Source organism: Marmota monax, unplaced genomic scaffold, assembly GCF_021218885.2.
Source record: "Marmota monax isolate L192 unplaced genomic scaffold, Marmota_monax_Labrador192_F-V1.1 WCK01_AAM20220418_F8-fsc00051, whole genome shotgun sequence".
NCBI lineage: Eukaryota > Metazoa > Chordata > Mammalia > Rodentia > Sciuridae > Marmota > Marmota monax.
This window is the reverse complement of record NW_026695202.1, coordinates 4,916,715-4,931,518: the sequence shown is the minus strand read 5'-3', so window position 1 is coordinate 4,931,518 and position 14,804 is coordinate 4,916,715. Positions and strand designations below refer to the sequence as shown.

At 41.5% G+C, this 14,804-nt stretch overlaps 1 protein-coding gene across 3 annotated transcripts in view; it reads right to left on the bottom strand.

Moving 5' to 3' along the window:
• Rfx4 (regulatory factor X4) overlaps window positions 1-14,804 on the bottom strand; it is a 161,249-nt gene that overhangs the window by 27,173 nt on the left and 119,272 nt on the right. For all 3 annotated transcript variants that reach the window (XM_058574262.1, XM_058574261.1, XM_058574263.1), the window contains 3 exons: window positions 11,705-11,849; window positions 9,531-9,625; window positions 9,044-9,161 (listed from right to left, as the gene is read on the bottom strand). In XM_058574262.1, the coding sequence (XP_058430245.1) occupies window positions 9,044-9,161; window positions 9,531-9,625; window positions 11,705-11,849 (358 nt within the window). The remainder of the gene's footprint in view (window positions 1-9,043; window positions 9,162-9,530; window positions 9,626-11,704; window positions 11,850-14,804) is intronic.

Genomic DNA, 14,804 nt, shown 5'->3' with positions numbered 1-14,804 from the left:
GGGCCCAGCACCCAGAACAGTGCCAGGCTCGTGGTAGAGGCTCAAGCAAGCCTGATATGAAAAAGATATTAGAATAGACACAAAAGAGATTTTGGTTGTTGTGATATGGTAATCTAATTGATTGCATTTTTTTTCCCTATGAAAAAGCTTCAAACACAGAAAACCCTAAATTTTAAAAATGAATGGCAATATACTTATCACCTGCCTGTATAATATGTTAACATTTGATCACATTTGAATCCATTTTTTTAGTTGAAAAGATAAAGCTCCCTGCATTCTCTTCATGAATCCCTCTGTCCCCTCATTATCATCCGAGTAATCACTATCTTGATTTATTGTTCACATGCATTTTATGTTCTTGCTACATGTATGTATATATGTATGTATGCATCTGTACATGTAATATTGTTTTTTGTTTGCAAATCCAATGTAAATGGTATAATACATGCATAGGTCTATTTTAATGGCCACTGTTTGGATACACCACAATTTATCCATTCTTCTGTTGTCAATTTCTCACCATTGAAAACTGGCTGCAATTTTAATATTTCTCTACCTGTCCTGGTGTCTGGGACTGAAGTGGAATAGATGGTCCAACAGCACTTCCAACTTCAGTCTTATGAGATCATGACTCTTGCTCACCAAAATGTTGCATGATGTTACTGGGCTGTGTGAAATTTAGCATTTGCCAGTCTGAATGGTATGAGATACTGTCATTATAATTTTTATCACCCTAATTACTACAAAGTTGCACATCTTTTCGTATGATCATTGTCCACTTGAATTTACTCTTTTGTGGATTGTTTATTCATATCCTTTGCTTATTTTTCTACTAGTGTATAATGATCAGACAAACGCTGGGTATTTGTCTTAAAAAATCTAAAGAGGTTTATTATACATTGTATGATAGTTACACGCATTGCAAAATATCTTCTCCCTCTCTATGGCTTTTATGTTTCACTTTGCTTATGTTCTACTTGTTAAACAGAAGTTTAAAATCCAAATGTGTCAATTTTGGCAATATTTTCCTTTGTGCTTGTCCTTTTCCAAGATCATAAAGATATCACTTCATGTTTTCTTCCAAGAAGTTTAAGAACTGATTTTGTTGTTGTTGTTGTTGTTTTTCATTTAGATGTTTCTTTTCAGAAGTTGTAGGGAAGGGAATTAAATTTATTTTATTTACTCTAAAGTTCTTCTTTCAGAACATTTCTCCACTGATTTTAACACTTAGTTTATAGGAGCTGATGAAGGCCAGCTTCATGTCAGTCTGTCTTGGCCTCTCTGCTCTATTTCTTCCCTCTTTGTCTGACATGATCAGAACGCCACACTGTCTTTATGATAAACCTGAGTCTGAGAAGTGAATCCTTGTCCCTTGCTCTTCCTTACCTTCACATTATCTTTATGTTCTGGGCCTTTTACTTTTCCAAAGGAACTTTAAGATCAGATTATCAAAATCGAAGAAAGATTTGGGCTGGAATTTCATTGAATTTATGTATTAATTTGAAGAGAGTTAATATTTTTTGAAGTTGAGTCTTTCCAAACATGAGCATGGTATATTTTGATAACTTTTAAAAATCTGTCCTTGAAGATCTTAAAATAATTTCTTAGAATTATTTCTAGGTAGTTTTTAATTTCAGTTTCTATTATTCACGGCATATATATATATATATATATATATATATATATATATATATATCTCCACATACATACACACACATACTTATATACACAAATACATATTATATATATTTGTAATTCAAGTTAGTATTATTCAGTTACTGAATCTGTAACCTGGCTGAATTCTTATTTGCTCTATTAGTTTGTGGTTTCTCTTTTCTTTATCTGCAATCATGACAGCTATAAAGACAATTTTGTGTTTTCCTTCCATTTCTTATGTTTTTTTCTTATTGCAGTGACTAGGACCTCCAGCATGTATTTATTAGTAACAGAAGTCACTCCTGTATTTTCATGTCTTAAAGGGGAAAACTTCTAAAAGTCACCATTTAATATGATGTTTGTTGCAGATTTTTAGATAATCTTTTATGTTAAACAAATCCCCTTCTCAAAAACCATATTCGAGAGCTGAATGGCATCAAGTGTTTTTCTCTGTATCCCTAGAGATGATGGTATGATTTTTCTCTTTTAATCTATTAATATAGTAAGTTAATTAGTCATTTTTCAGACTTTGAATCATACTTGAATTTTTGGCACAGTCCTAATTAATCATGATTTTTAAAAAAAACTGCTACTGAATTAGATCTGCTAGAATTTTCACCAAAACTTTTTCATCTTTAATTTCCTCTTTTTTTTGGGGGGGGGGAGTGTTTTGTTTTTTTGGTACCAGGGGTGCATAACCATAAACACACATCCTGGGCCCTTTTTAAAATATATATATATTTTTAGTTGTAGACACAATATCTTTATTTATTTATTTATTTATTTTTATGTGGTGCTGAGAATTGAGCCTAGCGCCTCACACATGCCAGACAGTGCGCTATCACTGAGCCACAACCCCCGCCCCCCCCCCCCCCCCCCCGCCCTCTGGGCCTTTTTTAATGTTTTATTTTGAGACAGAGTCTCATTACATTGCTTAGGGTCTCACTAAATTGCTGAGGCTGGCTTTGTACTTGCAATCCTCCTGCCTCACTTTTTTGGGCCACTGGGATTATAGGCATGTGCCACTACACCAGGCTCATCTACTGTTCTTGCCAGATTTTGAAATTGGGATTAACTTCATTAAATGAGTTTTACTGTGCTTCTTATTTTAATTTTTATTTTCTTAAATACTAATTTTCATGTCTTCCTGTTTATTTTCATGTGCTGAGAATTATACGCCTCTTGTAAGTTTGGTAAAACTTGCCTATAAAAATATATTTGCCTGAATAAATATTGTCAAAATGGCCACTATACAGATTTAATGCAATTCCTATTAAAATTCCAATGATCTTCTTTTTTTTTAAAGAGAGGGAGAGAGAGAGGGAGAGAGAGAGAGAGAGAGAGAGAGAGAGAGAGAGAGAGAGAATTTTTAAATATTTATTTATTTTTTTTAGTTCTCGGCGGACACAACATCTTTGTTTGTATGTGGTGCTGAGGGTTGAACCCGGGTCGCACGCATGCCAGGTGAGCGCGCTACCGCTTGAGCCACATCCCCAGCCCCTCTCCAATGATGTTCTTCATAGAAATAGAAAAAGCAGTCATGAAATTCATTTGGAAAAATACTCTTATTTTTCTAGATTAGCCAAAGCAATCCTCACCAAGAAGAGTGAAGCAGGTGGCATCACAATACCAGACTATACTACAGAGCAACAGTAACAAAAACAGCATGGTATTGGCACCAAAACAGACATGTAGACCAATGGTAAAGAATAGAAGACACAGAAACAAATCCACATAAATACAGTTATCTTATACTAGACAAAGGTGCCATAAACATGCATTGGAGAGAAAAGATAGCCTCTTCAACAAATGATGCTGGGAAAACTAGAAATCCATATGCAGCAAAATGAAATTAAATCTTTATCTCTTACTCTGCACAAAACTCAACTCAAAGTGGATCAAGGACCTAGGCTTTAGACCAGAGACCCTGTGTCTACTAGAAGAAAAAGAAGGCCCCAAAATCTCCAGCATGTTGGCTTAGGAACTGACTTCCTCAACAAGATCCCTAAAGCATAGGAAGTAAAATCAAGACTTAATAAATGTGATGGTATCAAACTAAAAAACTTCTTCACTGCAAAGGAAACAATCAAGAACCTGAACAGAGAGCCTATGGAATGGGAGAAAATCTTTGCCACCTGCACCTCAGATAGAGCATTAATCTCCAGGATATATAAAGAACTCACAAAATTTAACACCAATAATAATAATAACAACCCAATCAATAAATGGGCTAAGGAACTTAACAGAGACTTCACAGAAGAAATACAATCAGTCAACAAATGTTTGGAAAAAATGTTCAACATCTCTACCAATTAGAGAAATGAAAATTAAAACTACACTGACACCAGTCAGAATGACATTTATCAATAATATGAGTAATAATAAATGTTGATGAGGATGTGGGGAAAAGGCACACTCATACATTGCTGGTGGGACTGCAAATTGGTGCAACTACTCTGGAAAGCAGTATGGAGATTCCTTCGAAAACTTGGAATGGAACCACCATTTGACCCAGTTATCCCACTCCTTGGCTTATATCCAAAGAACTTATAGTCAGCATACTATAGTGATGCAGGCACATTAATGTTTATAGCAGCTTAATTCACAATAGTAAAGCTATGGGACCAACCTAGATGCCCTTCAATAGATAAATGGATAAAGAAAATGTGTTATATATACAAAATGGAATATTACTCAGCCTTAAAGAAGAATGAAATTATGGCATTTGCCAGTAAATGGGTGGAATTGGAGAAGTGAAATAAGCCAATCCCTACCCCAAAAAACAAAGGCTGAATGTTCTCTCTTATATGTAGATGCTAACACACAATAAGGGAAGGCAGAAGGAAAAATAGAAGTTCATTGAACTAGACAAAGGAAATGAAGGGAAGGGAGGAGGGATGGGAATAGGAAAGATAGTAGAATGAACTGGACATAACTTTCCTAGGTTCATATATGAATACATAACCAATATAACTCCATGTCATGTACAACCATAACAATGAGAAATTATATTCCATTTACATATGGATGATATGTCAAAATACATTCTACTGTCATGTATAACTAAAAAGAACAAATTATATATATATATTTGCCTGATGTTTCTCAAAGGAAGAGATTTTTCATTTACTTTATCATTTAGTCTTTATGTCTACTATACTATTTTGTATTTTTCCCACTACTCTATTATATTTTTCCTCAAACTTGGTTTTATCTTTTTAAAACACACTTTTAAAAGATTAGTTCTAAAATTGGAGTAAAAAGTTCATTTATTTACATATTTAAATTTTTCTCTCATCTGAAAATAGAGCCCTCACATTCTTTTTTTTTCCATAATTGTCTTTTTTGTTGTTGTCATCGTCAATGGAACTTTATTTATTGATATGCAGTGCTGAGAATTGAAGCCAGTGCCACACACATGCTAGGCAAGCACTCTGCCACTGAGCCACAACCCCAGCCCAGAGCCCTCACATTCTTTTACATTCTTCCCATTGATAACAGTGGGTCTGTGCTGCCCTTGGATCTTTGTAGACCTGTGACTTCTTGGACCAATAACATGGCAGAAGTCACACTGTGTCAGACAGTGGATCATAAAAGCAAGGAAACCCCACCCTTGAGACAGTCGCTCCTGGAACTCCGAGCTACCTTGTCATCACCATTAATAAAATGGTTATCAGACTTCCAAGTAGACTGCAACAATGACCAGAAAATTGTGGTTTCTTGTATTACAGACCTTACCTGTGGCTTTTTCTTTTTGCTGAAATGCATCTTTTGTTTTTTGTTTTCGTAAATGAAGACCTGTGGGTGCCAGATTCCCTTAGTCTTCCTATAACTGAGTATATCTTTTAGTTGTGGTGCTGGGGATTGAACCCAGGGCGGCCTTGTGCATATGAGGCAAGCACTCTACCAACTGAGCTCTATCACCAGCCCTAGTTGCCCTTACTCTTGAATAACATTTATTATTCTATTGTCCTCTGGCAAATGTTATTACTGTAATCAACGTTCTTTTCTCTCTTAGCCTCTTTTAATTTTAACCCATATACATGTGTGTATTTAAAACCATCAGTGTCGGTGATAGCCCTTTTGTGCCATGCATCGGAGCCCAGGGTAAGTGTGATACTTGAATAAGCATGGGCATTGTGGTCAGGCAGACCCAATTTGACATACAACTCTGCCACTTGCCACCTTGATCTTGGGTAAAACACTTCTCCAAGCTCTCTTTTCACCTTTGTAGAAAGACACCTATTTTTGGCCTTGCCGAGTTAATGTGAGAATTAAATGTAGTGTGTGCTTACTAATATTTGTTATAATAATTATCACTATTCCATCTTTGTCTCCTTATTGTGTCTAATCTTAGGGAAGTCTTCAAGTTCCACCTCAGTTTCCTCATCTGTCACATGAGGGCACTAATAGAGACCCACAGTATTATGTTAGAAGCGAATGAGAAATGCCTAATGTAAAGTCTACTAGGCCTTTGTTGTGGGTGTCATTGATATTCGACCCCCAGGGGAAGAGGCAGCTGGTGTAGGAGAAGGAGCTCCACTTGAGCCTGGGACCCAGTTCAGGCTGAATCAGCCTGCCTCCTGCACAATCCATACAGATCCTCTTCTCCATACAGAGAGGGCAATCCCTGCCTCCTCGGGCTTGGAGAGGGCCTGCGTGACATTGTGAATGTCAAAATCCTGCAGTTTTTAGCAGGTTCTGCTTGACTCAGAGACAGGCCAAGACATCTGAGTGTAGAGAAGCAGTGTAGAAGCCTGGTCATGGCCACTTGGTCTGGGAACCACTCCCTGACAGACACCCATGGGGCCTCCCAACCCCGCCCAGGGGGTGAGATTTGACGCTAGTCCAGAAAACACACATGTAAAAACACAAACCACAGAAGTGACATGCAATCCTGCCCCCTCAGCTGTCACACAGGGGCTCTTTTCAAACTGTTTTACACTGGAGTGCTTATTGCCCTTCAGATGTTCCTAACAGTGAAAGAAACCCAGAGTGCAATGGGAAAGGCCCAGTGCTGACTGGGGTCCAGGTAGCCTCTGAGCTGAAATCAGACCAGTCAACTGAAAATATGGTGTGTTTTATTGAAATAAATTTGCTCAGCTCCATCAGGACTGAAAGTTCACTGCCTGCCACCTTTACTGACTAATTTTGCTAGAAATCATTGCTTACAGCAAGGACAAATCTGGTTACTTTAGTTCACAGCATAAGTTCTTTCAGTGGAAAGGAATTAGGGAGAAAAGAGTGAAAAAGAATTAAGGAAAAGAAAGGAGTCAACTACCTTTGAAAGGGGCTGTTCTGGGAAGAGGTGATCGAATCCCCCACGGGATCCTTTTGGTATCCCACGCGATCATTGTAATGATCAGCCTGTGGGGCTGCCACCTATTCACAGCCCTGAGGAGAGGACCGGGTGGGAGTTATGAGATACATGGAGCTGGCCCCTTGGGCTGGGGGAGGGGGCCAGGGAACAGAGGGCTCTTTTTCCTAATTAGCTGTTTTCATACAGGGAACACATGACCCAAACACAGCCACCAACTGGGTCTTTGACATATACAGGCAGAAAGGGGGAGCTGGGCTTTTGTCTGCCGCAAATTCTTTCAACTTGCCTGTCACCCCAAGCTGCAAAACTCAACAATGAGTCAGATGAGCTGGACCATTTCAGATAGTTTGCTAAATGGACTTGGAGGCAGGTATTATTTCAACTCATTCAAGGTTGAAAAATACTGTAAAAGTGAAATTGGGTTAATATATCTTTCCTTTTCTAATTTTTTTTTTTTTTGGCCATTTGCCTGAGCTTCCAGCATATTCTAAAATAGTGTGTGGTTCAAAAAGAAATAAACACATTTTAAGGAACCATACTTCTCAGTAATAAATTCAACCTATTTATAAACCCTAATTGTCCTAAGTGTCCAAACTTCCTTTTTCACATTGACTATTAATAAAAACAAATGAATCGCAAGAGGTAGTAGAAAGGGAACTGCTTTCCCTGTCTAATGGAAAGTAGTCAGTGCTATACTTAGTTCATGAATCAGCAAATTTAAAGGAATAAAACAAAAAGGGGATGCTTGCTTTGTGGGTGAGTACATGTGTGTTTATGCGTGACACTGTTGAATCTTTTGAGTTTTGAAACAACGACAAAAATCTCAAATAGTTTTCAACCATTTACTTAAGTGAAAACAGTTATGCATCAATGATTTTTCCAGACCTAGAGGTAACATGTGCTAACAGTAACTCTGCTGACTGGAAGTCATCAAAATGCCATGCCTGATGGCACTGCCCAGGTAGCAGTCACCAGAGCATTTCCATACTCAGCTCTCCAAGAGAATTTCCATCTGTAGCCATGCTGCAGGAAGGTTCAGAGAACTTTCAGAACTAAGATTAAAGAAATCTGCAACAAAATGCCTCTCTGAGTGGGCAAACATGGTCTTTCATGGACAGGGCTGTTTAGAAAAAATGGTGCTCTGTGTTTCACCTCGTCGTCACTTCATTGTATAGCCTGACTGGAAAATGGTGACAGAGACCATAGAAAGCTAGATGGAAAAGTGTCAAATTAAACCCAGTGCAAAATCTGGAGCTGACCAGCTTAATTGGAGATAATGAGAAATAAAACCACATCTCTACTTGCAAGGTTAATAGAGAACTTAAGCAATTACCCTGAAAATTTATACCAATAGTCCTTTACCAAAATGCCTATAAAATGAAGACCAAAGTGTTTTGTGATTTCGAATGTTCACAGAATGCCGTAAAGTCCCCACTTTAAGGACCCAGACTCAATGCATACTTCATTCTTTTCAGTGAAAGGTAGAAAACTGTGTCCTACTATGTAGCAGAGGCATTCACATTAACTTGGTGATTAGGTTTCTGCCTGCAGAAACAGGACCACTGGGCAGAGATTTCAAGGCCTGTTATACTAGAAAGCAGTAGGTAAGGACTTGGGTAAGGAAGTAGAAAACCCAGGGGGCCAGTAAAACAAATGTCAATCATTTTAAAAATAAAAAGTCAATTAAAAAAAGAAGTTTCCATCGGGTCACTTGCAAATGTTTAAACTTAGAGGCCTCTTCATGGGCCCACTTGGGAAACAGTCCTGTGGAAGCGGCACGAAGGCACTGGGGACATCTTGTAAAGGGGGTGCCCAGTCATTACTGTTTACTCCTCTTTAAACTCAGGTCATACTCTGTGTGTGATCCTCTCCTTTTCAGACTGGATACTTCATTTTCAGAAAGCAGTGTCATCTTTCTTCTCTGAAAGTCCCAACAATGTTAGGTCCCCAACATAGACATGTTTCCAACAGAGGAACTTGTAGCCTCAATACAACTAATTCACAGAGGTGGATTCAGTACATACAGCTCAGAGAAAAGGAATGTGGGGAGGACTGGGGTGTTCTTACCAAAACTGGGGGCGCTATGCAAGGTCATGTCCCGAATCACCCTGGTGCCAAAACAGGACCACATCAAGAGGAACTGCTGGGCCACTTTCTTCAGGGACCCTTGTCTCTTGGCAGCCACCTACAAGGAATTGAATGGGATTAATAGTGATCATCTTGACTTTTCATTTATTTCTATTTGAAAAATGACAGGGAGGCTCATGGGTCTTAATACTGTGGAACAATGTTCTGCAGCAAAAATACACTTAAAAATTGAATCGTATGCCAATACTCAGTGCACACAGTAGAGAGGCTGATGTGACTGAATCAGGGATGGGAGATGCAGGGTCGGGCTTCCACCTCCTAGGGCTGAGGGCCAGGTCTCCCCTTGGAACCCAAGAACTCACAGCTGCCCGTGGCTCACTGGGGGCTCTGTATTAGCCAGCTGTTCACACAGACAAGTGAAGTGCTGAAGGACCCAAGGCTGCCCCTTCCGCTCCAGCTTACCAACCTTTACAACGCATCGGTCCACCATGGTATCCAGCCACTCGATGTAGGACTCGATGGGCGACTGCTCCTCCAGCAGGTGGTCAAACTCCTGGTACACTGTAAACAAAGGAGAGCCCCACACAACTCCTGCAGTTGTGTTTAAACAGAGGTGCACCTCAAAGGAGCAGGGGGTGCAGGATGAGCAAAGTAAAACTGAATGAATCAGACTCCAAGTCCTAGCAGGGCATTCACAGCATTAGGACATCAGCGCCCCCACCGACCTTCCCTGGCTCATCTTCCATGCCTGTGAATGCTGGGAGGGCTGGCCATCTCATGTATTTGTCAGTTCCCAACATGCTCTGCTGTTTTATACCTTTTCTACTGAGGGGTCTAACCCTGCCTGGGGCCCTTGCCCCAAACTGATCAGTCCGCCTCTGTTCTTTCATGGCACTTTATTCTATCACTAATAAGGCGGGGTTACAGTCAGGTCTGTGACTTGCCAGTTCTTTGTCTGGTATCTTTATTATCTAGTGCATTATCTGCTAAGCAGCTGTTAGCCAATAAAAACAGGATTGAATGAATGGGCGGAGGGGCTGCTGCTCTGTTGGTCCAGTTCACTCTGGTTCAGGGACTCCCCAACTGTCTAGTGGGGAGATTCGGGGCTGACACCCGTGCACTGGGCCGTTGGCCTTCAAGTTTGGTACGTTTCCTCAATCTCCCCTTCCTGACCCTGCATCACAAAGCTCAGTCCTCTTTGGTAAGATGCAGTGCATTTGTGAATTATTTGTTCAACTTCTGATTTGCCATTAATTCTGGTTGTGAGGCCAAGATGAGGCCTGGTTTCACATCCAGCTTTGCTACTTTGCCACATGACTCTGGGAAGCCTCCCCAGTTCTTTGGGGCTGCATCTTCTCATCTGTAAAGTGGGGGTGACAAGGGAGTGTTCCTCACAGGGCTGATGGACAGATTAAGTGAAGTCAGCATATGGTGGATTTGATGCAGAACTTGGCACACATCAGACAGTCAAAAAACTGCATCATTATTTCAGTGATGACCTCTAAAATTCTTAACTGAGGAGGAGTGGGCTGGGGGCAGCTGCAGAGGAAGAAATGGGAGCCTGAGTTGAGATAGGGCTTGGCCAGGAAAGAAGCCTTGGGAGGGTCCACATGGTCCAGTATTCCAGCTGCTCTATTTGCTTTTGAAAAGACCTTAAGGGGAAAGAGTCCTCTAACAAATATCTTAGAGGACTTTTTATATAAGCATCATAAGCTCAGACTGGGGGACTAGAGATATATGCCCCTCAAGATGACAGCACAGAAGGTGTATCTTGGAATTCAGAGGGGCCTGGGAAACTCTGAATAGCCCCTCTTCATGGGGACAGCTTCTCTGCAGCATCCTGAACAAGGTCACTTGCACCATACAGAAGGTGCAAGGTGCTATAGCCATCCCCCTGCTCCACCCATGATCTCAGCATCAGTCTTTCTAAAATCCCCCCGGAAGGAGTACTGATCTCCTCCTTCCTGTCTTCAAGCTGCCTTCTCCTGAGATGCGTGGCAAAGGAAGAACCACTAGAGCGGGGAGGTGGCCGGGGACCCTGAAAGGCTGTGGGGATGCCCTGGGCAGGACAGAGGTGATGGTGTCCCTTGGCCCTCTCCTGCTGCTTTTCTCCTCAAATCAGAGGCCCTGCCCAGGTCAGGGTCGTATTTGGAGCAGCACACACACAGTCTGTAGTTGGAAGTCTCTGTCCACATGGACATGAATGTATGCTGGCAGAAGTAAATCACTGTCCACCCCTTCTCAAGCATTAATGTGCCTGGAAGTTTCTCCTGCCAATAGGTGCACCGACTCATGTGACCCTCCCCTGAAGCAGCTGTGGACTCCAGACTGACACATGCGGAGACAGGCAGTAAGCTCTAGTCCCCATTGTTTATGTCACCACCAGGGAGGTATGCCTGGCATCTGGGGTCATATGTGGGGTCCTTTGCATGACATTGTGTGCTGCCCAACTGCACCAGCTGTGTTGACACATGTCAACTGGCCCTTCTGTCTGGGTCAACCCATCTGATGGGAACAATAAAGAGGATGGGACCCAGGAAGAATGAAGGGGCAGAATGACACTTAAATAAATACCAAGATACTCTGTCTTTCTTTAAAAAGCAAAATCAGAAGGAAATGAGCCCTGGTGGAACACCTTACACTGGATGATGAGTTTCCGGTGCTCGTCGCGAGAGTCCTCCATGGTGTAGAGGGTCTGCTTGGTGATGCTGTTCAGGTCCACGTTCCTCCAGTCCTCCAGCATTTGGAACGTGATGTCTGCACTGTGGATCACCGTCCGAGACGCCTGTGACCCAATCAATCCACTCATTAGTTTGTGGGTTTTAGGTTAAAACACCTAACATTGTTTCCTTTTAAGCTTCTTTAATGAATCTGCATGTGGAATTCCGTAAACTACCCTGAAATTTAGGAAAACTCCGTTTCAGGAAAGCAGCAGACAAGTCCATCATTCAGAAGACTCAGACACTGTTTCCTCCTGACTCTTCCCTTCTCTCTCTCTCTCTCTCTAAGGAACTACCAAGGTGGCCTAGGCCAGACCAGACCCTGCTGTTCCCAGCTCCTTTCGTCTTGACCCCATCAAACAATGGGACGAAGGCCAGAGATCTGTCAGCTTTCTGATGTATGCCTGTGGGATGGGGGGTCTCTGCTTCATAGCCCCTGTGTCTCTAGCACTTGAGAAGCAACAGGGCCAGGCCGGATTTAGGAAATGTTCCTGCTCCTCTGGCCTATGATAGGTTTAAGCCCAGATATTTCAAAATGTGAATTATCATGTAAATGCATTCTAGATTAGTTTAAGCTCTGGTTTTCTGTTTGTTTTTTCTTTTTGTATACTAGGATGATTAAAAGCAATATGAATAATCAAGATGGAGGAAAAAGGAAAGTACATTGTAAGGATCAATTTTGTATGTGTGTGTGTGTGTGTGTGTGTGTGTGTTAGGGCTGTGACTTCCCCAGCAAACTCTCTCTAGTGAACTTAAATTTACAAGTTGGAACAAAATTGGGAACAACATTACCAATATGGAACAATACCAATAAAAGCCAAGAAAAACATACCCTCGCTCGTTTCCTTTACTTGCATGTATTCAAAACATCGTTGAGTAAAATAAAAAGATTGAAAATACACAAGGACATTGTAAATCTCATAATACTTCTGAACTTCCAGAGGATGGTAAATAATGTCAACCCTTGTTAAACCTAGACTGTCCAAGCACAATAGCTTACTTAAATAACTGTCGAAGTCTTTGAAGGCCAAAGAGGCCTAGAATATATAAATACATAAATTGCATCAGTGTCTAATGATAACAAAAGCAACTGGAGGTAAAAGTCAGGTTTCTGGATTCAAACATACCTACTTCATATCCTGGCTTGGCTGCTAACTAGCTCATTGATTTGGGACAGGCAAGATTAATCTCAGTTGACTGCTTCATGAAATGGAGAAGTGATAGCACCTATGTATTAATGAGGGCTGCTGTTGAGGGTATGGAGATAATGTTTGAAAAGCATAATTCACAGTAAAAATAGCAGCTGCTGTTCTGGTTGGTTCTCTTTGCCGTGGCTGTGTTGATATCTCAGGGCCTTTGTACGTGATGTTCTCATGCTTCTCCCACTTTGCCCCAGCAACCCTGCAGTCATGATGGGCTAGCTTAATTGACACACCCAGAGAGGGGCTTCCTCTGACTGTCTTATCTAAATAGAATGTGTATATATTCTATGCCTGTTTCCATTCTCTTTCCTTTGTAAAACTCACATTTAATTTTTTGTTTGTTTGTTTGCTACCCCCACTCCTCCCACCCCAGGACAGGTGCCATTAAGCATAGTGTTTTGAGTAGGCACTGCTCTGAGTGGCTGAGATATGAGTGCCAAGTGGCTTGCTTGGCGTGCCTGGAAGAGCTTGGGTATGTGACTCTTGGGTCAGAGAGTTAGGGGGGAGTCTTTGGTTGACTTGTTAGTCTGGTTTGCTCTGTGTGTTTAGGAAAGCTCACTGGGATACTGGCGCAGATGTTCTGTGGTATTTCATTTCTCACACCAACCCCGGTCCTCTGGCTGATCCAGGAATGTGTGTGAGGCAGTCCAGTAGATGCAAAAGTGGTGTTTGCCAATTAAATTGCATACTGTCTTTGAGTGTGGAAAGTGGAAAAATTGCTCACGGTGGGGGTAATTTCACTCCCCAGGCTGTGTGTGTGTGTGTGTGTGTGCATGCTTGTGCAACACTTGGTTGTAGGCATGCGTATGGATGCTTATACCTGCATGTGTGTTGAAGGGGCAAAGTCCTTCCTAAGCCATCTGAGCCCCAGAGAGAAGCACCAAAACCATGTCTGTGTTCCCTGATATGACCCAAGGAGCATCCTTCCAAGCTGGCCTCTGCCCTCAGGAAGGTTTCTTGGTTTTGCTGATGCTGTCTTCTGCCCTGAATCCCCTTAATTTATCAGGCTTTGCACAGGTTAACCTCCTTATTGAGGGTTTCCTTCCTTCCTGAAATCATCCCTGTGCCATGTACACTAGGCACAGGACAGGAAGTGTGAGATGGGTGGGGAGGTGCAGTTTTACTCTCTGGATTCTGTTTGGAGCCTTCCCTCCTGCCTTGACCTTGAAGAACCAGCATCACCAGACCCAGAAGCACTTTATGGGAGAAGGTGCAAACCTCAACACACAGAGGGGCAGGCAGGTGACACACATGAGCAAGGTGGGCCAACTCTAGGAGAGTTGGTGGGTGAGGAGGGCGGTGCCTGCTGAGATACTGCTGCTGCCAGGGGAACTGCCCTCTGGGCATGATACCAGCTCTCCAAGGGTTTCTACACCAATCTGGGTATTTAGCTGTCATCTAGTTTCAACTGTTAGTGACCAACTGAAAAAAAAAAACAACCTGATCATATGCAAATCAAACAATAATCTGACATGTCCTAGGGCCAGATTTGGTCTGTGGCCATCAGTTGGTCACTGCTGCTTTAAGGCTATTAGTAATTGAGTGTGATATTAATGGGTGGCCTTGACAGACTTTAGTTCCTTCATTAGGCACAAAATTAATAGTTATATGCCACCTAGTTGTAACTATAGAGTACATAGAGCACAGAGTGGGGTCTTTCACTTTTAGTTTATACACTTTCATGTTTGAACTTTTTTATGGTAAGTGCATGTCAATTTTGTGCTAAAAATAATGCAGATCTGGAAAAACTAAACAAAATTGGGCAAATATTTAAGGTACTATTTAGCTTTGAACTCTTGGATGCCACAACAAACAAAT